Below are 22,474 nucleotides of genomic sequence, written 5' to 3' on the forward strand. Positions count from 1 at the left end.
GCAGTTATTCATTGTAGCTGGTTTTTAAATTGAGTCCTAGGAGCATGGACAGATTTTTTTTTTTATCTTAAACCATGCAATTGAGCTCTAATTATGCTCAATTAGCACACTTCACTTCAAGTGACTTTGCATCCGTTGAAGTGGTTGTTTTGAACTAAAATGCACTTTTTTTGGGTGATTTGCCTTTTCATAAGTGCTGCTTAGCATGCTCAAAGTTTTACTCCATCCATTTGTCTGATACAATAGGACTGAGCAGGGAGGACCAAGAAAAGCACACAGTCGCCTGGAGTGATTCTAATGGACCGGTTCCTCAGCTTTCCCACTGCGCAACAAATTAATTATCCCCTCTCCAGGAAATCAACGCAAACACACACACACACACACAATCAACAAAGAAGATTTTCCCGGTCTGGGTAGCACCTTGAATGAAAAATTGTCCCACAACAATAACCCACAGCAATATTGTGTTAGCCACAGTGTGAAATTGATGAGTATGTTTCCTTTCATTGAGTGCTGCATTACACTGTCTGGCTGCAGAGAATCATCCATTAGTGATTGTCACCGTTCAATTTGATTGTGTGACGCCGAACATCCCAGGGCGGCTGCAGAAAGACCTTGGTGTTAATTCAGACTGAGAGCTGGAGCAGGAGCAGGAACAAGACTCTCAGGGCGGTAATAGTTGCTGGATTGATGGAGACTGGAGAATGATACAAAGGTTGGAAACAAAATGCAAAGCAGAAAACCTGCTATTGTTTTCCCTCCCCTGCTTTCAGATTTTGTCAACTTAAATGGCCAATTCATAGTCAATAAGACGAGAAAAAAAAGTCAAAAAATAGCCGTAGTTCTCAACAGTCATTCAAAACATCAGTAATTGTTCCCATTAAAGAGAAATCATCTTTGCGGTGGAGCCTCAGCAGCTAAAATCAAGCTCAGTTTGAATGCCAGATGGGAATCCTCACGTTGCTGTTATTTCACCTTTGACCATTAAAGCTGACTTCAGTGCCTCTGTGAGATCATTAACAGTGACACGCTGAGGCTGATATACTGGCTCCCACAAGGTAAAGACTGATCAGATAAGATTGCTAGAAGAATACAGCGTCTCGAACCCAAAGCCAGTAAATTTCAGGCCACATATTCTCACATTCCCCCCAAACATCACAGAGAGAGAGAACAAAAAACATAATTATATAAAAAAATACATTTATTTGGAACAATTCCAATATGGGAATTGGTTACAGTAAGAAATGTGATTTTAAACAAGATGATCCTATTATTTGTTTTATATAACTGACCAAACGAACAACATTGTTGATCATATCATGCACAAATCTGCACAAGTAGACCATTAGACATGGTGTTTAGTAATGTATGTGTAACTTTTGAACCACCATAATATATATAGAATTGTTTATTTATATGTACATATACCAAAGTCAGCCACCGCAATATAGTTTTCGACCACAAGTAATTTGGGCATGCTTTGTGAAATAAATTCAAAATAAAGAAAAAGATTGGTGCACAAATTTGACATACAACTTTTGAGTCATGAAAATACACAACCGCCAGACTTTATAATGGAGGCAAATGGAACAGTTGTATCGTATTTTATTTACAATTTGGCAACATTATTGCCAATAAGGCCAGACTTTTGTTGTTTAAGAAAGAGCTATGAAAACCTCCAGACATTTAAACCACAATATGATATATATACTGTGTGTGTCTTCAAGCATTCACAGCTGTCAGATTCTAACATTTGTACACATGTATTCTATATTTACAACATAAAAACCTTATTTTATTGAAGCAGTAAAAATATTCAAGGTAATGGGACAAAAAATCTACAATTGTGTCCTGTCATGGAGGCAGGCCTGGATGGGTCTTCTTTTTCACATCTGTTCAAATGTAAATTTAAAAAAAAGGGCAGTTAAAAAAACCAACGAATGAAACAAAAGTATTTGAGAGACTTCACGGCCTTAACTCGTACGATGACAGGACATGAAAACAGGAGAACCATTCTCAACATGTCATGTACAGTGGAAAGTCGTTATAATCAATTATTGGAACTTTAAACCAACTAGAATCAGGTCTACTCATTTTAAGTATTAAATAATCTAAGATCATTTGTGTTATTTTTTCATATTACATTAACTGACATTCAAACATACAGTCATTCATTTTTAAAGTACAGTTTGCTGTACTTTTATTGTGACATAGTAATGCATACATTTAGCTCAAAAACAGGAAAATGTGTGATTGGTAGATTATTTTCTTTTGTTGTTGCAAAGCATTATGTCAATAAATCTCTGTTAGAAAGGCTTTTTTTTTTTTTTTTCACAGGGTGACACGTGTAAGGAACACACATTTGTGAGATGAGCAGCTGGAGATGTGGGTTGCGTCCATGAATAATTTGCCAAATCTTTTCTGCATATGCAAAACATCTTATTTTCCTAATGCTATTGACTCCTGTTGTGAGTTTCTTGTACCTCCAGGTGCTGCCAGTCAGGTGCCAAAATTACAGTCGGGGCCGAGAAAAAAAATGCCAACACAATATAGGACAAACTGGAATCCATTCTCAATTCTCAAGGAGGCCTGCCATGACTGTCCTCCACTATTTAGACTATTATTGTTCAGCGACAAGTTAAGAATCTGCCAATGGTAGTCTTAATATAAGGTCAAAATGTGAAAAAGAAGCAAAGAATGCTAATCTGATTGCTGCAACAACAAAGTACAATGCATGGATTGAAGCAGTATGATGGTGTGGTGTGGCGCTCACTCATTCAAAAAGTGAGACTTTGTCATCATTAAAGGTAGAAAGAAATCTGGATGAGGTTCTTCAACCAGCGACATTCCCATATTGCTACCGTGTGCGACTGAACTCTATTTTCTAAAACTAACTCGCACCAACTTGAATTTGTGCATCAGGGGTGTCCAGCTTCAATGTGAAGTCAATGTACAGATGTGATCAGAGGTCCTGCAGGGCGTTTTTGAGCATCAGGTGCAGGGCGCCGGTCTAGCAGCAGCGCGTTTCGAATGTTTCTAGACTCAAATATCTAAACTTCGGTGAAGAATTCATGTTGCGTCAACCCCTAAGGACTAAGCTTTGACCCGTAATGGGTTGATGACGCGATCAGCGGGTGGAGTCCAAAAGCCACATGGAGGAGAACAATCAGATTCTCCTCCATGTGGCTTTTGGACTCCACCTGAACTTTATATTTTTCTTGTTCGCAACGAGACATTAATAAAAATATATTTTTTCCAGGCTCGAACTTAAGCAAGCAAGTCGTGAAATTGGGTCACAGAGAGGCAGAAGTATCGATGAAATTCAAACGCAGTGAAGCTCACCGTACCGTGAGCGTCTCTGAATGATCCCAGGAAACCAGACACGGGGACGTGTTTGCCGATCCTTTTGTAGAGCTCTCCAAAATAAATCCGCTTGATCTCTCAGTATCTTCCATGTATTGTGTATGTATGGCTAAAATCTCCTTCTCAGTAGCTCCTCCCACACACTTTAGGAGCTTCAATTTCATGAACACATTTTAGTGTCAAGCAGCAAATTTTTACGCGCGTCAAGAGTGGCAGCGGGTTGCAAATTTGACCCCAGAATCTCTTTTGGCATGAACCTATTATTTGGATGACAAATACCACACCACAGAGGATATCTTCTCAGAGACTACCTCCAGAATTTGGGATTTGACAAGAAGAAAAGATGTAACAGCAATCTTGAATCCCCAATGAACACTTGTGGGATCTGATTTTAAACATTTAATTGGGTGCATTTTAATTAATCTGCTGCTAATCTGCATGTTCTACTCAAATATGGGACCATTTAATCTTATAACCAGGTTCCACAAAAGCAAAAGATTAATTGCAAAGAAGCATTGACACAGCAAAGAAATGATCTACCAGACACAAATTTCCATACTTTCTGTGTTACACTGATGTGTAAATAATCAAAATGTTAGAAAAAATGTACAAACTATGAAAGTATTTATAACCATGTGTGACCCCGCATCGAAGTGGAGGATTGTTAATCCCAGATGCTGTCACACTGCCCACTCTGCCACCTGTGAGCGGAACTCTTTACGTTTAACAAGAACATCAGTTTGCATAAAACATACAAATAAATAAATAAAGCCAAAGTAAATGATGACATCACAAGTGAAAGACAACAAGTTGTACTTTTCCTCCAGAATCCATTTGTGTTACACGTTAGTACAGTTTGGGAATTCTCTGGTGACAATTCTCTCCATATTTCTTCCAAATCCCCCTGAAATTATGAAAACAAATGATAAAATGCAGTACTGCAAGAACCATTCAGCTGTTTTGACATACATGTACATTGGACAAACACTTATTGGTCATGCACATGTGACCATTGTCTGAGAAGATATCTGTCCGAACCAAAAGGACAATATCCAAGCAGGTCTAAGCATAAGAAGGAAGCCATTATTAATGAACATATCTTTCCTGGGTCTAGGCCTTTAACTCAAATTCAATCATTTTCATAATACAGCACAATTCAAATTTGACCTGTGTGAGATATAACGAAGGAGTAAATTAATTAAGGTCAAGCTCCAGTTGTCAGCTGAGATTTACTCTGGAGGTAATAATTTATGAGATTGAAATTGCATTTCCCACATCACCATATACATCACGTGGACCGTGTGAGCCATTACACAAATTATGGTTTGTAAAGAATGTAAATTAATCAATAGATTTAAAAAAACTAAGATTCAAAACATGACAAATGAATAACTTCCAAAACTCTTCAGACCCTGATTTTCTAACAGACAGAATTCAAAAGCTGCAAAACAGAAAAGTCCTTCACCTTGACTCCCCTCACAAACTTTGTAAGATGAGTAGGAGTAAAATGAGTTTCTGTTTTTATTTCATGCGCATTTTGGAAACTGTATAACAAAGATGATGTGTCATCAAAGTTGGAATACTATTAACAATAATCTAAGTGGGTCTAGCCCAATGGAACATTATTCTGTTGTGCCTCATTTACTCTGCACATAGTTTGAAGTCTTTTCATTTGGGTTTGTTGCTTTTTGTCTGTTTAATTTTACAGTCTCCTGTTACCCAACACATTTAATTATGATAAATTAGACTGTTGTTTCGCCACACAGGATAATTGCAGCTCATTTTTGCATTTTGTGTTTGCATTTTCTTCAACCCTTTCTGGTTGTAGTTTCTACTCACAGAGCAGCACTATCCAATGTTTACATTTCATTATGGCAGTTTTAAAGATCCTGATTAGAGAAACATAGACTCTTTGGAGTAGTTTGTTAAATAATTATGAAAATGTCCAAGTCACATCCATATTTGTTTTGTTTTTTGTGTTTGTTTCCCATCTGCATATTTTTTTAGAGGTAAGGACACCTGCTGAGGCCCTGCAAATTGACCAATCAGACTTCACAGCCTATCAACAGGAGATCTATAACACTCCTGGAGAGACACTGAGTGTTTGTCCTCATGATCCTCTTAATGCCTTACTCACAACTGCTATTACGGGTGGATACGGGCTGTCTGCGGGTGAAGAGTTAGCAAATCTGCCAATTCTGGTGCCTCTGGGCATGCAGAAGTTCATTAACTGTTCAGTAGGCCCGTAGTACACAAATATTTATGCACATTTTTCCTATGGGCATGCTGTTGGCGACTGGTTGTAGTGAACACCTAAACAACACGTAAGGGTGAAGTAGGTGAGACGCAGGAACGTCTCATACACTTTATTTTTCATTTTTTCACCCCCCTGAAACCTGCACTCTGCACAAGGGGCTTGTTAGTGCTGCTCAAGTTATAAGTACACTCTTTGCTTGCAGCCTGAATATAAGAAATGAGGAAATTAGAAAGTGCAGTTTGTGTGGGCATACGGGCACTCTATGGCACTTGCGCATCACCTGCCAAACCCCATGCAGCATTTACACAAAGTCAGTAAGGAGCCAGTGAGCCCACCTCACTATTGACTGGAGTATGGAGCTAGGGGACCATACCACAGCATCACATGTACATCCTATGTGTCGTATCTTACATTATCATATCCTTTCAAATACTTAACGAAACAGTTACCACATGTGTGGTGATGGTTGGTTCCATTTTCATGACGTCCCTTGAGGTGGCCGCAGAGCCTGGAGCGAACTGCTAAACCTACATATGCTCTCTTTCAGCGAGATCTGCGACCCTTCACGGGCTGGACAACCCAAAAACCAGCAACACGGGTTTCCCCCTTTATATGACTAAGGCATTAGTTGTGTTAATGTCTTTGAGACCTGTGGGTGGGAGGTTTTTAACAGGGTACCCTATAGATGCCAATCAATTAATTTATGTAGGATGCACTATTGGTCAGAATCACCCATTGTATATTTTTATAAACACATTTTTGTCATTTTTCATTTCCTTTGGTAATAAAAGCCCTTTAAAACCAGTGCATTGGCATGTCTTATGTTACTGTCCCCTAAAACCCTAGACAAACCATCCTGTGAGTGTAAAACCCAAAAATATTTTTAATGGCAATAGTCAATCGTGGAGAAAGTATGCAATATAATCTGACATGTAATAATGTAATAATTGAACATTAAAACTAATTCTCATTCCTTAAACATTCAGGATATATGATCTTTCTAAGATTTTTAAAATGAATTCAAAGCACATGATGGAGATTAAATAGATATATCTTTTTCATAGAAAGGGTGAATCTACAGATTAACTACGTTTTCTACAGTCTATGGATTGGGCAACACATGTTGAAATTTTGTGTCCAGGTTTGATGCATCACCCACACTTTGGAATCTCCACTAAACTGAGAAATACATGTTAAATCTCAGTTTTTCAAATGCGCCTTTAACCATTTGGCTTCAACATTAATCAAGAGACAGATCTGTAACTACACGTGGACCTCATTTTTCATCTTTGTCCAATTCCGCTTTACTTGAACTGATGTGTTTTGATTTGGACAACTGCACATAAAGATTAAAGCAAATTTCCAAACATTCAATTACATGCATAAACACTGCAATGGTTTTAAATAGATATAGCCACGTAGCAAAGCCATATGAAAACAAAACCAAGCCGAAAGTTGGAAATTAACTGAGTGAACCGAAGATCAAAAGGTCTCAAGCAGCTCTGCTCTTTAATAAATAAACACTTTCTAAAGAAACCAAAAGGCAGTTAATTTGTTTCAGATCAGCAAGGACTTGGAAAGGTAGAAACAGCTGAGAAATGAAGAACAGCCAAAGTGCTGAGTGACCAGAAAAAAGGCCTGCAGCCCACAAGTCTATGTCAGAAGCACTGCAATGCTACTTTTGTCAAATGGTCCACTCTGGGAGCCGAGACGGAACAGCTCTCATTTCGAAGGCATCACGGTGGATGTCAGCAGAAACATCAACACATTAACTTGTCATGAAGATATCTAAGTTGTATGCAGATGCGGCAGTGGGGCTCTTGGTGGGCAACAGGACGCGCTGCAGTGATAAATACTTTTTAGCTCCGCGGACGTGCGCTGCACTTCAACACGGAGTACAATACTCTCGTATCAACCATTTATGCAAAGCTGAAGCAAGCCTACTGCCTCCGCGTGCAGCAAATGCAATAAGTATGTACTCACACACTAAGTGATGTATTTTTAGAGCAATTAAATTTTAATCTGTATCAGTCTCTTTCAGTGACAGTCATCCTATAAATCCTGTTTTAATGGATAAACGGATCAGAGTTCATAGGTATTAATAGAGTGTGTTCAGAAGAAAGCAAAATTCTGTTATTACACATTTTCTGAGTGAGGTTTTTGAGATCCTAAAACATTTTCATAAGAATAAACACGTTAATTGTGTTGTGGTTTAAATTTTTTGTCTTATGCATTCTATATGTTTTTCTTTGAAAGTAAAAAAAAAAAACATTTCATAAATTGCAGATCAGCTTTTTAAATCTACCTGGAATAAGAAACAAAAATCATAAAAAAACCTTATAATCTTTATTTTTTATTTTTTTAAAACAGCAAAAATGTTTTCTTTTAGTCCTTAAAATGCTCTTTCAGACACCGGAAGCTGCCTACATATTTTTCTCTGTTACAGTAAGACTTGAGTGGTGCTAATTGTGGTGATCTATAGGTGTTTACCTCTGCTCCTGCTCTCCAGCTCTTTCTCCATTAGCTCCTTCTGAGAGGGGAACTCACTGAGCTTGACCTTGGACTTGGCGTCACTCTGGCCCACTGTGCTTATGACCTCTGGCTCCTTCTCATGGGTGTCCTCAGTCTGTACATGGATCCAAGGGATTTTCCTGAACAGGGCAGCACAAGTCGGGATGATAAATGTCTTTATTCACAGGTGAGCTATGTATAATTTTCTTTCTTATCTGAGTGGACAAACCTTTTAAACTTGTAGATAAAAAATGCAGCTAAACCGACAAACACCACAGTGAGCAACATCAACATGGCCGACCCACTGTGGATGGAGTTTGAATGCACAAGAGGTGCTGAAACACAAGGACATTTTGATTAATGTGTGAGCCATTTGCTGTACAGTTTTCTTCCAACTAGGACAACTAATATTTTTCAATTTGGGAGATTTTTTCTGTTTTTTCTGTTTTTTTTGTGTGTGTGTCATTTTTCTATGAACAGTGATGGTTTTTAAAACAGGGTGGTTGATGACTAATATGCACCTATTGCACCCAAACAATAGGTTTCCTTTGTAACGTTTCACAACAAGGTGCACAAAAGGTGTAGCAAGAGGGGCCAGTTATTCAAGAGTTTCTTTAGACAACGATTCATCAGTAACGGTTATTAGATCAATCAAACTCGTATGAAACACCTTAGGGAGTTAGCAGTCATCTGTAAATTGGTCGGTTGCAAGTTCTAATGCTTTCTTTATTATTTCCAACTTTGTAAAGGAGAACTTCTTTATAAAACTAATGCTGCTTCAGAAAGTTGTTGCACATAAAAAGTTGCCAAGGCAATAAGAAACAGATTAGTAAAAACTTTGTGTCTCATTAGGCAAGTAGTTTTCTTTTTAGAAAGAAACGATTTATGAATGTAAAAGTATACAAATGATTGCTAAGATGGACAAGTATGTGCTAATAATCATTAAGTATTGTGTCAGTAATCATGCAATGGAGATTTTACATGTAATCATTTACAGAATCTCCTCTCTCACTGCAGGCACCACCAGTCGTCTTTCCTTGTCGGAGTGCTAGGGGCTGGAAGGGTAGCTGTGGATAAGGGCTGTGGATTAAGTTGTTGAGTTGACCACTCTTGGCTTCTTTGACAGATCTGGCTTTGGTGCTTATCCAGTTTTTCTAAGCACTGAGCTTTTTTCTTTCACCGCCTTAAGGTTTCTCAATCCTGGTACCTATACACACCTCAAATTCTTGCTGTGCTATAGAGTGAAGAACCACTGCATGTGTATAAGACTGACAGGCTACCTAGTCAAAGGATTTTATATGCATATACATTTTTTTCATACACACAGTTGGAAGTTATCAAAATTGGCTCTGCACATGTCCGAACACACACAGGTTCTCTAGAAGCCCTGGAGCTGAACCAGTTAAGCAATTTGACTGACAGCTGCACTGACCCATCAGTAGCTCTTCAGTGGTGGGAAAGGCCTGTCTGAAGGCCAGCGTCAGGGCTTTACATCTGTTTGGACAGCTGCAGGAAGCCACTGCAGAGATCTGATAGGTGGAGTGTCATTTTCTTTTGACTGATTAAAAATAAGACTGGCAGCTGAATTTCAAAACAATTTTCATCAGTAATATGTTGCATTTATGCGTTGCATATTGGTGCAAAGCTGATGTTCTCCACGCCTGAATCCTCTGATTCACGCTGATCGCATAAACAGTTGAGGAGTTATGCTATGTCAAAGAGCGTGTGTCATCTCAGCGTTGCTGGCAACTTCTCCGGTTCTAAGGGTTAAGCACATTGATTTAACATGTGTTGCTGCTGGTTTCTGGCTGTTCACTAACTTTGATTAAAGTCAACAGTTGAAATAATACAAGGTTACCTAAAATGGGCTGTCAATTATTACATTAGTTGTCACGCTCCTAGGTTTGTGAAATTTGCTCTCCATATTTGACCCATTCCCTGGGGGAGAGGTGTGCTGCAGACACAGCTCGCTTGTGGTAGTTTAACCCCCAAATCCAACCCCTTAATGCTGAGTGTCGTGGAGGGAGACATTGGGTCCCATTTTAGAGTCTTTGGTATGACTTGGCCCAGGATTTGAACGCATGACCGTCCAGTCTCAGGGCGGACGGCCAGTACTCTAAGGCCACTCAGCTGATAATAATCAAAATGTTTTTTGTTTTTTTAATGGTTTATACAGTTTATGGTTTATGACTTATGTAAAAAAATTTCACATTAATTTCAAATTGTAAGGACTGTGAAATAACTGAGCAATTATTATCATTATTATTATTTTGAAAAAATGAACACTTTTAAACGTTGACCATTCAATTAACTAGTTGATTTTTCAATTTGACATCCACAAAGCAATTTTTTTTGTTTCCTTAACTGTAAGAGTTAACAAGTGTAATCAAATTTGATTTAAAAAAAATTTTGATTTGATAAAAAGTTAAAGAAAAGTAAGTAGCATTTTCTTTTTTATATGACAGTTTGCTGTTTTTTTACAAAGAGATTACCATTATTATACCATGTCAGGCATCAACTGCAGCTGCAGGCTAAAGTGCACCTCTTTGCAAGTTATCCCCTCAGGGCATTAAAGAGAACCTTTAGGAGGCCTACTGTTTCCCCCTGGGGTCTGTCATAAGGTAGCAGCTTATGCATAGGCCTGGCTTTTCAAATGCTGAGATGCAATATTCAAAGTACTTCCCCTTGCCACCCATCTTTCTCTCCTTCAGACAGAAGCCCATGAAGTGTATGACCTTTCTAGATCATTTTAAAAGCAACCCAGACCTTTGTATGCAGACACAAATGAAGACAGATTCATTGGTGGATGAAAAGGGTAAAGGCACGCAGGCTTGATCGACACGTTTTTGCGATATGCTAATGACCGAGTGACCCTGCCAATTTCCTGTGCATACCAAATGCATTCTTTGTCAATCACATCATTGATCGGCTGATTTCAAACAGAGCTACTGTCCCCTCAGGTATAATATTGGCACGCTGTGAACAATATTTAATCCCTGGGATTTACTGTACTTTCTTTCTTCTTTTTCAGCACTGGTTAATACTTTGTGTCAAAAGAATTTATGTGAGACTGATTCTTTCTGCCCTTGCAAGCCGAAAATACTGCAAAAATGCATCTACACCATAATAAATTGGCATAAATTGAACCTTGGGTCTGTTGTGATTTATGCACCTTCAAAAGTGTTACAAATGTAGGATTTCATGCACAGAAAAAGGGACTTAAAAGGCCCGAAAAAACTTACCCAGGGTTTGCTGAGTCATGTAAATAATAATGTGAACATCAGGTTTCAGCTCAAACTGGACCAGGCCTTGGTTCAAAGCAGAAACAAAAATATCTGATATCTGTTTAGGATGGAAATAAAGAGAATATTTACAATATATTTATGTGGAAAATGCCAACAAAAGGGAAAAAAGGAGAAGAAAAAATATATTTATTTAACTGATATAACCTTGTTTATGCTTTGTCCTTTTTTTAAGTAGAATTAAAGCAAATTCCAATCTTTTGCATGATACATGAAATTAAAATAGGCTAAAAAAATGAAAACAATCAATTTTATCTGCACTAAATAAAAAGAAAATAGATTAAACAAAGTCATATTAGATGGTGAAACCATTGTTGCCTTATGCTACCAGCTAAAGAAAGTTTAACATTAATCAGAGTGACATCAAGGCACCTGAAACATGTCAAAAAGGACTATTATGGGTTGATCCTAGGTTCAAGGTCTGACAAAGCATTTAGAAGAATTTCCAGTGAAATTAAGGTGACACTGGAGTAAACCTCCACCTATAACACCATACACTATACACCTACTGTGATGACTTCAGTTTCAGATGAGCCACCTATGCCATTTGGCTTTGTCTCGAACATACAGCCAACTAACTGCTCTGCTTTAGTCTCGGTTTTATTTACAAAAAATTTCAAAGATGAATGAGCTGAACTTTGGATCAAACTTTTATAATTTACAGATCAGGCTATGTTTACAAGCTTGAACTATCTTAGTTACTACAAACTAAAAACTCCAGTAGCTAAATTTTGCAGCAGAGGTTTAATGCCTGCCAAGACAGCCGAGGAGTAAGGAGATCTGAGGTGAACCCAAAATGATGGAAGACTGAGGTTTACTCCAAATACCCACCTAATTTTTCAAAGGGTAGTTTTTTGCAAATTTTCACTGAAGACAGCTGTAATTAATGAATGCATAGCTCCCACAGTTCATCACTGCTGGATTGACCCCCCCCCCCCCCCCCGGCAACTATCCTTCTCACTGTGCAGAAATCTTGTCTGTATAGGTGTTGGCTGAACCTTTTAAAACTGTCACGTCAGTCCATGGCTAAAAGTAACCAAAAAATTCTTACTACCGGTAGTCATTGTAATTTGAAGTTTCTTAGAAAGTGATGAACTGCTTTAAATATATTCTATTTGCAAAGAAATTTGAGAAAGTTTCCCACATGTAGGCTGTGACCATGATATACTTATTTCTGTGCACAAAATTATTAATCATGGTCACAAAATGGTTATGTGTGCACACAAGGTAGTCTACTAATATTGTGTGCAGAAAATACTAACTTGTTCCCACAAAATGCTAATAAAATACTAATATGTGGACATAAATTACTGATATTTGGGGGATCTTTTTTTTGTGAATTTCATGTACAGGGCTTTGTTCTTTTAAGATGTAAACATTTTAAATGTAGTCCAACTTTGGTGGCCCTAAAACGGTTTTTGAATAAGTCAAAAGTTGCATTCTGTGGCTCTTACTGTCTGCAGGTCTTCCTCGCTGCTTCTCTTGTGCTCACTGTACGTGTGCTCATATGGCAGAATAAAGAGCTCTGCAGTTGTTGGAAGCCCTGGGTACAATGACACCAGCAGCTGATCTTCGGGCACTCCAGACACTTGCTGTGACCAAACAAGCAGACAACAAGCAGATGTAAGTTCATTATTGAGGTTCAAGTTTTGTCAAATCAACTCCCAGTTCACAAAGTGAAATGCGGTCCCAAAGCTAACCGTTTTGACATCAACTTAATTTGAAATCCACAGTGACTGTCTCTACAAATACATAAGGAGGATGAAGGATCATCACTGCTTTATTACCGTATACAGATATAAAATAGTAACGAACCTAAAAGCAAAGTCTAGTCTTGGTTTGGCTTTTGGGATTTGCTGTACCTGTGACAGAGCTGTCCGCACCACACGGCCTATGTCCTCCCTCCACTCAGATATGTCAGGGTTGTGCTCGTCAAGAGTTGGAGAAAACGACAACAGCAGGGACCTGAAGAACTCTGCAAAACAAAACAAGAAGAGAAAATCTGAAGTGATGTCTGTTAAATATGAATGCTACTTCTGGTTTAGTTGTTGATTAATCTGATGTGCAGTTTTGTCCTTTTTCATTTGGCTTCATGCGCCTTGAAGTTAATTGGTGCACCAGGTTTCATGTTCGGGAAACCGTGACGTTTTATTCATTAAGCAGGATCTACGTTAACAAGACACTGGTTACAGCGCCGACCAAAACGCCCCAAGCATTTTCTTCAGATACCATATTGCACATTTGTGTATCTTTTTATAAAATACTTTGAAGCTTCCTCCCACAACTCACCTCTAACAGTTATGACTTTCGAGTCTTGCATTACTGTGCTTCCACAAGCAACCTGGAGAGTGACCTTGTTTTTTCCCACTCTGTGAAACGTGTGCGAGATGCTTCCCTCCAAGGTTATAATGGGCTGGATTTCAAAAGGAAAAAAAACAAAGGAACTGCACACAAAAAGCTGCATAATATTGAATACTACATACAGTCAGTCCCTGACTCACTGTATAATGAGGAGACTTACTGCAGAGAAGACAATTAACATGATAAATTTCACAAACCATCCCAGCTGGATCTGCCAGTAAGATAAAGGGCATCCATGTGCAATCAGATTTTGCATGATTTGAGAAAAATCTGCAAAGTTAACTCTTACAATGTAATCAGCAGCATCGGGAGTGAACTGGGAGAGTGGGAAATAAAACTGGACCGGATGGAAAATGTGTGAAACTGTGGCAGGCGGGGGATAAACTTCTCACCTCGGAGCTGTTGTCGAACCACCAGAAGAAGGTCAGAGTTCTGGAGTGGCTTGGCCAAGCCACTGCAGTGAGATTAGCTGCCTTCCCCCTGATGGTCACAATAGGAGCGGAGAGATATATACGCTCCACTGGACCTGAGGCAGTAACACAAACACCAACACATATCCATTTGTACATCAAATTAATGCATGCAGGAAGGCATTATTGTGTTTTACAGCTAGTGTACAAGTACTGTAGCTCCAGGTGCGTGCTTTTGCATTTTCCAAGGCTGAAATGCTTCAAAATGATGCAACCACGACTGACATAAAAGTCAACAGCGAAAGGAGACATGACTATCCATGAAAAAGAGGAGCCTCATGCTCTATGCATTGCCGCAGGAATGAGTAATGATGTTACTTATTCACATACTGGTGATGTGCAAAAACAGCACGCTGCTGTCAGATCCCTGGCTGTTTTCTGCCGAAGCTGTCACTCGGTAAATCCCAGTCGTTCTGTAGATGTGCTTGATGCCATCACTGGTCCTGCTCAGGTTAGAGTATGTGATCTTGATGCCGTCTCCGAAGTCGAGCTGGATGCTGGTGCTCAGCGACTCTCCCTGCGGACAGATGGAATGACACGGCATCTGTCATCACTGCTTTGATCAGCACGTATCATTTAGGCCACATTCAGCTGGATGCAGCCCAGTCGCCCGCCTAAGTGCCTGAGCTGAGGCCTCCCTGAAGCTGTGCCACAATTGTTCTACAGGTCAATATGGATGGAAGACGACAGATATAAAACAAAGAAAAAAAGAAAAGCACCACAGAGATTGGAAAGATCGTCAGATGTTCAAATTTTAGAAAAAGTAGTTCATAAACCATCTAGAGGTTGAACAAAAACTTTGAGAATTAAATAACTCTGGGGACAAAAACTTTCAAAAATATGTTTGGTTTCTATGCAGAAGCTATTATACATCTGAGGCTGGATAATAAAATTAAAATATCATTACACTAGACAAAGTAATTTATCTGTAGTGTGTGTTTCTTTAGCTACATTGTAGCAAAATGGCAGCATCTGTTAAACATGAAAAACATATGCAGCATAGAAATACAGCTGTTGAGCACTTAGCTTTTTCTCTAATAAACTACTCATACCATATAGCATAATTGCATTTTCTTCAGCTCTTTTTGGGGAGCTGTTGCAATGTAACTATGTAAAAACATCAAAAAGAAATTTTTAATTATAAATTATTCTGTTGAGGATTCCCATCATGTCTCTTCTGAAGTGAATGTTTACTCACTTCGTCCAAGCTGATCATATAAGTAACATTGCTTCCGGCGGTGGCGCTCAGCTCTCCGTGACTGGTGGTCAGGCGAAGGCCTCGAGGGGCTCTGGGATGACAAGCCTCCCTTTTGGGGGAGTACACGTTCCTTTCGACCTCCTTACAGTTGTTGGATAAAACCTTTCGATACCTGTTAGCATTAAGGAAAAAAACCATTGAGTTTGTTGTGTTTCTGGGATGTAATCCATGTAAAAACATTTTGAGAGAGTTGTCCGGCTGTGTCATTATTTTTCATGTGTTTATCATTTTTCTAGTGTTAGAAAAATGCTTAAATCTCTGAAGACCTGGGGCCTCATTTATAAAACTTTGCGTAGGATTTGCGTCAGAAGTGGCGTACGGATGAAACATAGGACGTGCGTACGCACAGAAATATTCGGAGTTATAAAACCGTGCGCACGCACATCCTACGCATCTTTCCCTTAATAAATCACAACCAATTCTAAATGCTGCGCAGCTTTTGCGGCCTCATGACACGCCCATAGTTGCCCATAAATAGTCCGTGAAACGCCCACAAATGAATATTCATTGATTGCGAAACCATGGCAAACACGGAGAGAAAATCAGAAAAACGTAACTTCACTCAATGTGAAGTAGAAGTTATCGTTGGCGAGGTGGAAAAGAGGAGAAAAGTGTTGTTTGGAGGGCACAGTGTGGGCATTACTAATGCCAAAAAGGCACGTGATGGCAAACGGTGGCAGACGCCGAAAATGCTGCAGCCTCACAACCCCGGACTGTGGCCGAAATAAAAAAGAAAATGTCGGACATCAAAGTCAAGGCAAAAAAACGTCTAGCGCTGAACCCCCCCCCCCCCCCCCCCCCCCCCCCCACACACACACACAAACACCCGTGTCTGCCACGGGTGTGTGTGGGGGGGGGGGGGACACCGGAGCTGACCCCTCCTGATGAGAGACTGGCGGCAATAATTGGGGAATCCCTTTTAAGTGGAGTGGTGACTGAGGCGCAGGGGGACACCGACTCGCCAGATGCACCGGGTGACACACCCCCAAAAGCCCGCAGAGGAAGTCGGAACCGGCTCATAAGCCACTCGTCCTCGTTTGCCAACAAGTCTCCTTGCTGTCTAAAGATGCGTTCTCTCCGAATTCTTCCATTTGCCACATCTTCTAAGAGCGCAAGATCAGCCTTTGTGCGTCATTACGCATTGTGATGGGGCATTTTATTTCCATCTATTTAATTGCATCTGACAAGCTACAGATGTCGGGAATAATCGACGTGGAAATGGGAAATTGTTCAGGGCAAATGTCATTTCTTGTTGCTTTCTGAATGGTCGAGACATACGCCATACATTGTTTTATCAAAAATAAAACAAACCAAAGGCATATGCATGAATACCATAATTCCGTACGTTATGAAGAAATGTTTTACTATGAAACAACTTTCCCCAGTGGACAATTAATGCATCTCTCTCTATCTATCCATCTGTCTGTCTGCACCTATATCTGCTCCGCCAGACGGACATGTGCATTATTTCGTTCTGTTAACTATATTATTTATGAGGATAAATTGCACAACATGCCAATATTGCAGAACATATTTCACTTTTCTTTTTGCAAATAAGTGTTCATTTGAATTTCTGTTGCAATTTTCGTTTGATTTTTTTTGTTTTTCACTGCTGATCGGTCCAACGGGTGTTCGTGTAGCTGTTAATTGTAAGACTTGCTTTGTGAAGTCTTCATGTTATTTCTGAGAGGCAGTATTGTCATTTTCACTTTCACGTGTTTCTTCCATCTGCCGACGGTGTCGCCGTTTCTCATTTCACCCGTTTTTGTGCGTACGCCTGGGTCAGAGCTTGCGTGAAGGACCGCACATTTTCCCGTCAAGTTTGCTTTTTATAAATCTCAACTATTGCGTAGAGAGTGGCGTACGCCTTCTTTTGTGCGTACGCAACGTTTATAAATGAGGCCCCTGGTGTCCACATGTCTCCACATGACATTTTGTCTTATTGAACTACAGTAGTTAATTCTGCTTAAAGACTCATTCCAATGAAAATTGTGTTTTTGGTGTTTTAACATCCGCCTATCCATCCATCCATCCATCCATCCATCCATCCATCCATCCATCCATCCATCCATCCATCCATCCATCCATCCATCCATCCATCCGAGAGATAGTAGTCTCTCCAGCATTTCCTGGGTCTTCCCCTGGGCACTTGGTGGCCGAACTCAGGCCTCACGGGTGAGCCCACACCAGCCCGCCGCCACTCACCATGAGCAACTCCAGAATGGTAAAGTCCAACCTCTCACGAGGGGAAATTATGAGTGCAGACTGTGCGTGGCGGTGAGCCCAACTATATTTAGCCGGTACCTCTCAACCTCTTGCACAAGCCCAGGCTCCTCCCTCCCAATGAGGTGACATTCCATGTCCCAAAAGCCAAGTTCCAGGGGTTTGGGCCCACAGTCCCACGCCGTTTCTTCGGGCCGGAGCGGCCGCGGCCTGTGGGAGGAGCCCCGGTCACCAGGCACTCGCCTGTGAGCCCTAACCCCTGGCCTGGCTCCAGAGTGGGGCCCCAGTGACACCAATCTGGGCGACGTTGCAGAATCTTTAGATGTAACTCTCAGAAAGGGGGTTCTGAACTGCTTGTTATCTGGCTTGTCACTCAGAACCTGTCTACCATGGTAGACCCTAGGGGCAAGAGCCCCAGACAGCTTAGCTCCTGAGATCACTCAAGCTCTCAAACCCCTTCACCACGTTAAGCTGGCGGTTCACGGAGGAGACATGGAGGACATACATAAAGAAATCAATAGAAAATTGAGCCTAAAATAACATTTTTGAGTATTTCTTCATTAAATCATTGTGAATCAGAAGCAGTCGAAAAAGATGCTGTTGTAAAAAGCTTATAGCAATGCCGATGGTGCTACAGTTGGTGGGCCACAATCTCTTTGCTTCGCTCCATTCCGATGCGTCCTCTTGTGGAGTACTAAATCCATGAATGTCTTCATCTGAGCTGGTATATAGCTCAAAACTGTACGGCTGGATAGCTCATATTGCTCACTATTTTTGTTGCACCGGGAGAGTGTCAACAAAGCGACCATGGCAAATGAGAGGAGATTTACTTCGCGCAAAGAATCCCGACCACAATCGGAGACAAATGTTTTAATGAACTACTGCCCCTCTGCAGATACTATGTCATAGAAAATGACAGTTTTTTAAAATTTATTTTGCCCAAAAACAACATAATCCTTATTAAAAGAACACTGGAAACATTTTTAAAGTAAATAAAAAATGATTGGAGTGGGACTTGAACTGGGGCGTGGGGCGTGTGTAGAGAATTATCTTAAATATTAGCTCAGCTCTTAAGTGGTTAAAGTCATCAGATTTTGGTGAAATAAAATATACTTTTAACTAACAGAATCTGTCTTTAGGCATGAAAGTCAACTTACATGGCAAATGTTTTGCAAATTATCTTTCCATCCATTTTAAAAGGAATTGCAAATAACCAATGGTTGTGGGTTTCTATCTTTTAGTTTGAACCAAAATAAGTCAACAATTTATTTTGTTTTTATGTAAAAAAGCACATCAGAAAAAAAGCGGACTGGGATAATACTGTTGTATAATGGACTGAACATTGGGGCCCACTTACCCAGTGCTGTTAAGGAAGGTTTGGCTGGTGCTGCAGCTTTTAGCCGCACCTTTCGGATTAAACCAAAAAGCAGGAGAGCACTTCCCATCGGCCTGACGTTCCCAGCCGTAATCACTTAGGAAAGACAAAAAAAAAAGAAGCACTTCATGAAATGATAAACACTGCTACTCCAGATAATCTTTTGTAGTGCAGCAAGGCTCTGCTGTTGGAGCTTCATGGAATGTTTCAACACCATAATGGAAACTTGATTGTCAGACAATCAGGATGAAAGAGAATTCAAGATTGATGTATAAAAGATATTTAAAACCCATTTAACAATTCATTATTAATTGAATTCTAATAAGTCACTTGATTTTATGCAAATCACAGTAGCATGATGAAACTCCCAGCCAGGGTTTAGAGATTTTAATTGCCGTTGCACTGCAGTAAATATCCAGCCTACAATCTATATTAACATGTACAAAACTTTTGCAAACTGATACTTCAGTTTTTCATTATGAATGCAGACGAGCTGCTTCAATTATGCACAAATCTGGAGATGAAAGTCTGAGTTACATGATTGTCCCAGCTGTGAACAATGAGAAAAGAAGACATTACCATTCAAAATCAAAGGCTGTGCAGAGACACGGCTCGGAGGAATAGATCCTGGAATAGTCTTGGGTCAGCATGCAGCGGTTCCCCGGCCGGCGCTTCATGTAAATCTGCTTCTCGCCCATCACGCACAGCTCGTCCTGTGGAGAAAAATAATAGTTCACTTTTTTTTCCTCAAATTCTTGCCAGACAATTTGGAAATAAGCAACATTAATCATATCTGTATGTACTACAAGCAATAAGTTTGGAATTTTGAATCTGCTAACACATCTGTTGTGTTTCAGATTCTATTACCTTGTTGTGCAGGTACCAAGTCTGATAATCTCCATCCATGCATTTCCTATTAAAGAGGCCTTTATAGTCTATCTTGATGAGCTGCCACTCTGAGTGCTGGCCAAAGTGTCCAAAGAATCTGAAAGAAAATACCCAAATAAAAGTTTTTTTTACCTAATTTCAATCATTAAGTTTTTATTACATTTAGTGTTTGTTTGTTCTTTTTAATAAAAGGGCAGCGGTGTGGTAATTGTAATTTCATAAAAATAAATACAATTGCATATGTTAAAAGAACATCAATAATCTAAGACGTTAGGCTTTCTCTTAGCTCTCATGATGGGCTTCTGCGTTAAGAACTTTCAGGTTTATGTGTTGCTATGCAAGTTTCTGTGACTGTTTCTGGCTCTACGCAAAAGCACTTATAGCACCCCTTTTCATTTCTCGGAAGTGACAACCTTTTGAAAATTGATTGAAGAGGAGAAATTAATAATTGTGGTTTTTGCCTGGCCAGAATTATGTGGCACCAAGTCTTTCATATATTGAAATAGAGCTGTGAAAGACAAATCCTGGAGCAGGATGTTGCGGCACTTCAACATTTTAAGCCTCTTCCCACTGTAGGTGGTGAACATGCGCTAGTAAACAGTAGAAAAGGAAGAAGCCTCTCCCTGCTTGTTGCGTGACACATGCCCAGTCTGAACGTAGCATAGTGCAGGATGTCTCCAGAATTCTAATGCAGCAACAATTCATCATTCATCATATCAAGTATCAACTCAATATTAGAAAAGCTTTCATATTGACGCTGATCAGTTTATTTTGAGACAAAGGATAGCATTTCTTGTCAGCGGGGACAAGAAATGTTGGATGTCTGTGGTTACGTCCACAGAAATGCCTATTCCAGAAGCCTGATATCCACTTTGACTGTCCCCATGTGCGTCTACTTACGTTATAATATGATTGCCAGACTCCGGCTCCATTAAAACTCCGTCCACATACAGAGGTGCCAAAGAGAAACTGTGGCGATCCCATTTTTTACCTTCATCTAGACTGATCCTGTAGAAGAAGGACAACAGCTGCAGTTATCTACTAACTGCCTGTTTTTAATACATTATTGTTTTTAGAGGTCACAAAACCTTGAACATTGTAACACACAGCTGAAGCAAAGGCAAAAAGGTTAAAAAACCCATCTGATAAAAAATTTCAAGTTATTTAACTGTGGTGGTGTTTAAAAAATGAAGCAAGTTGAAATATTTTCTTTACAGAAAAATGCTCCTGACACCACGATGAACTTTAAAATAAATGCACCTCGGTCCAGTAACATTTTTTTTGAAGGTGACAAAACATCAAAAAAAGAGGAATGTAGCAGGTTCCAACATTAGAATTAGATCTGGGGGGTTTCAAATTACCTTATATAGAGCTTAATCACTTTTGACAGGGGTGTAGAATGCTGGGACATCAAAGCAGATAGTGTTACAAAGCTCCCACAATATAAGGGGACTTATGAGGGCATTCTGTGTCTAATATTTCCATCCTGCTCGACTTCTCATTTCCATAAAAGCACTCAAACCTTCATATCCAACTCAGAGTACAAAGCTGTAACACACTCAGTCCTGTTGGAAATGACAGTTCTGAAGTGGTGCTGCCGATACAATAGTCACACAAACTTGGTCCATCTACATTTCAAAACATTAAATGTAATCATATTCAGCACCACCTAGCATTTCCCACACCCAGAACGAAATTAAACCCAGGTAATTTTCCACTACAACTCCTACAGTTTCTGTCTCCAGCGTGCTCTCTTTTGATGACGAACTGTACTCACCAAACGTGGCGAATCGGCGTCGCAGCATGTAGCACTGCCAGCAAAGCCCCTCCATTGTCAAGAAACCAAACATTGTACTCTTCATCAAAAATCTGCACGGAAAAAAAATCATGGGGACTTGTCTGATTAAAGAAAAATGTTTGGAATCTTCTGTTTAAAATGCACCGGGAGTAGACAGCTTTCACCTGTCTCCAGCTATTTCCTGCATCAGATGTTATAAACATCCCAAGGTTGGTGGAGGAGAGTTCTGTTCCAATATTCCCTAAATGCAAAATTGTGAATAAATATGGTCATTGCACGTTTACACATCATAGACCTACAGAAAAACACCTGCACAAGCGCTATCAGCTGATGAGATTTTATTGGTGATCCCATTTTTTGCCTGTAGAGAAATGTCATCCGTATTGGAACCTAATCATTAACCATCAATGATTTCATGTCATTGTGTGTTAAAGGAAGAAAGCAGTTTATTTTGTGTTCAAAAAGTAAGCCTGAAGATCTAGTGCAGGGGTCTGCAACATTCAATACTTAAAGAGCCTTTCAGGTCAATTTCTTACGTACTATAACTTCACCCTATAGAAAAATACGAGACAGATTTTGTATTTCTGTCTTTGTTATTATTATAATAAATATAAACTTTTTTTGTTTTTTGCATAAATAAAGCATAATCATAAAGATAATTGTTGTTT

At 39.7% G+C, this 22,474-nt stretch overlaps 1 protein-coding gene across 1 annotated transcript in view; it reads right to left on the reverse strand.

Annotated features, from left to right (window-relative positions):
* Positions 1–1,588: 1,588 nt before the first annotated feature.
* Positions 1,589–22,474, reverse strand: part of LOC101171026 (VPS10 domain-containing receptor SorCS3) — a 51,378-nt gene continuing 30,492 nt past the window's right edge. The window contains exons 12-27 of the mRNA XM_004077342.4: positions 21,971–22,047; positions 21,786–21,877; positions 20,909–21,016; positions 19,988–20,105; positions 19,700–19,833; positions 19,103–19,216; positions 15,463–15,634; positions 14,595–14,781; positions 14,187–14,320; positions 13,723–13,846; positions 13,296–13,408; positions 12,888–13,025; positions 11,374–11,473; positions 8,361–8,466; positions 8,111–8,271; positions 1,589–4,267 (exon numbers count right to left, since the gene is read on the reverse strand). Coding sequence (XP_004077390.2) covers positions 4,203–4,267; positions 8,111–8,271; positions 8,361–8,466; positions 11,374–11,473; positions 12,888–13,025; positions 13,296–13,408; positions 13,723–13,846; positions 14,187–14,320; positions 14,595–14,781; positions 15,463–15,634; positions 19,103–19,216; positions 19,700–19,833; positions 19,988–20,105; positions 20,909–21,016; positions 21,786–21,877; positions 21,971–22,047 — 1,943 coding nt within the window. The 3' untranslated portion in view covers positions 1,589–4,202. The remainder of the gene's footprint in view (positions 4,268–8,110; positions 8,272–8,360; positions 8,467–11,373; positions 11,474–12,887; positions 13,026–13,295; positions 13,409–13,722; positions 13,847–14,186; positions 14,321–14,594; positions 14,782–15,462; positions 15,635–19,102; positions 19,217–19,699; positions 19,834–19,987; positions 20,106–20,908; positions 21,017–21,785; positions 21,878–21,970; positions 22,048–22,474) is intronic.

The sequence above is a fragment of the Oryzias latipes genome, chromosome 15, assembly GCF_002234675.1.
Source record: "Oryzias latipes chromosome 15, ASM223467v1".
In the NCBI taxonomy this organism is placed as follows: domain Eukaryota; kingdom Metazoa; phylum Chordata; class Actinopteri; order Beloniformes; family Adrianichthyidae; genus Oryzias; species Oryzias latipes.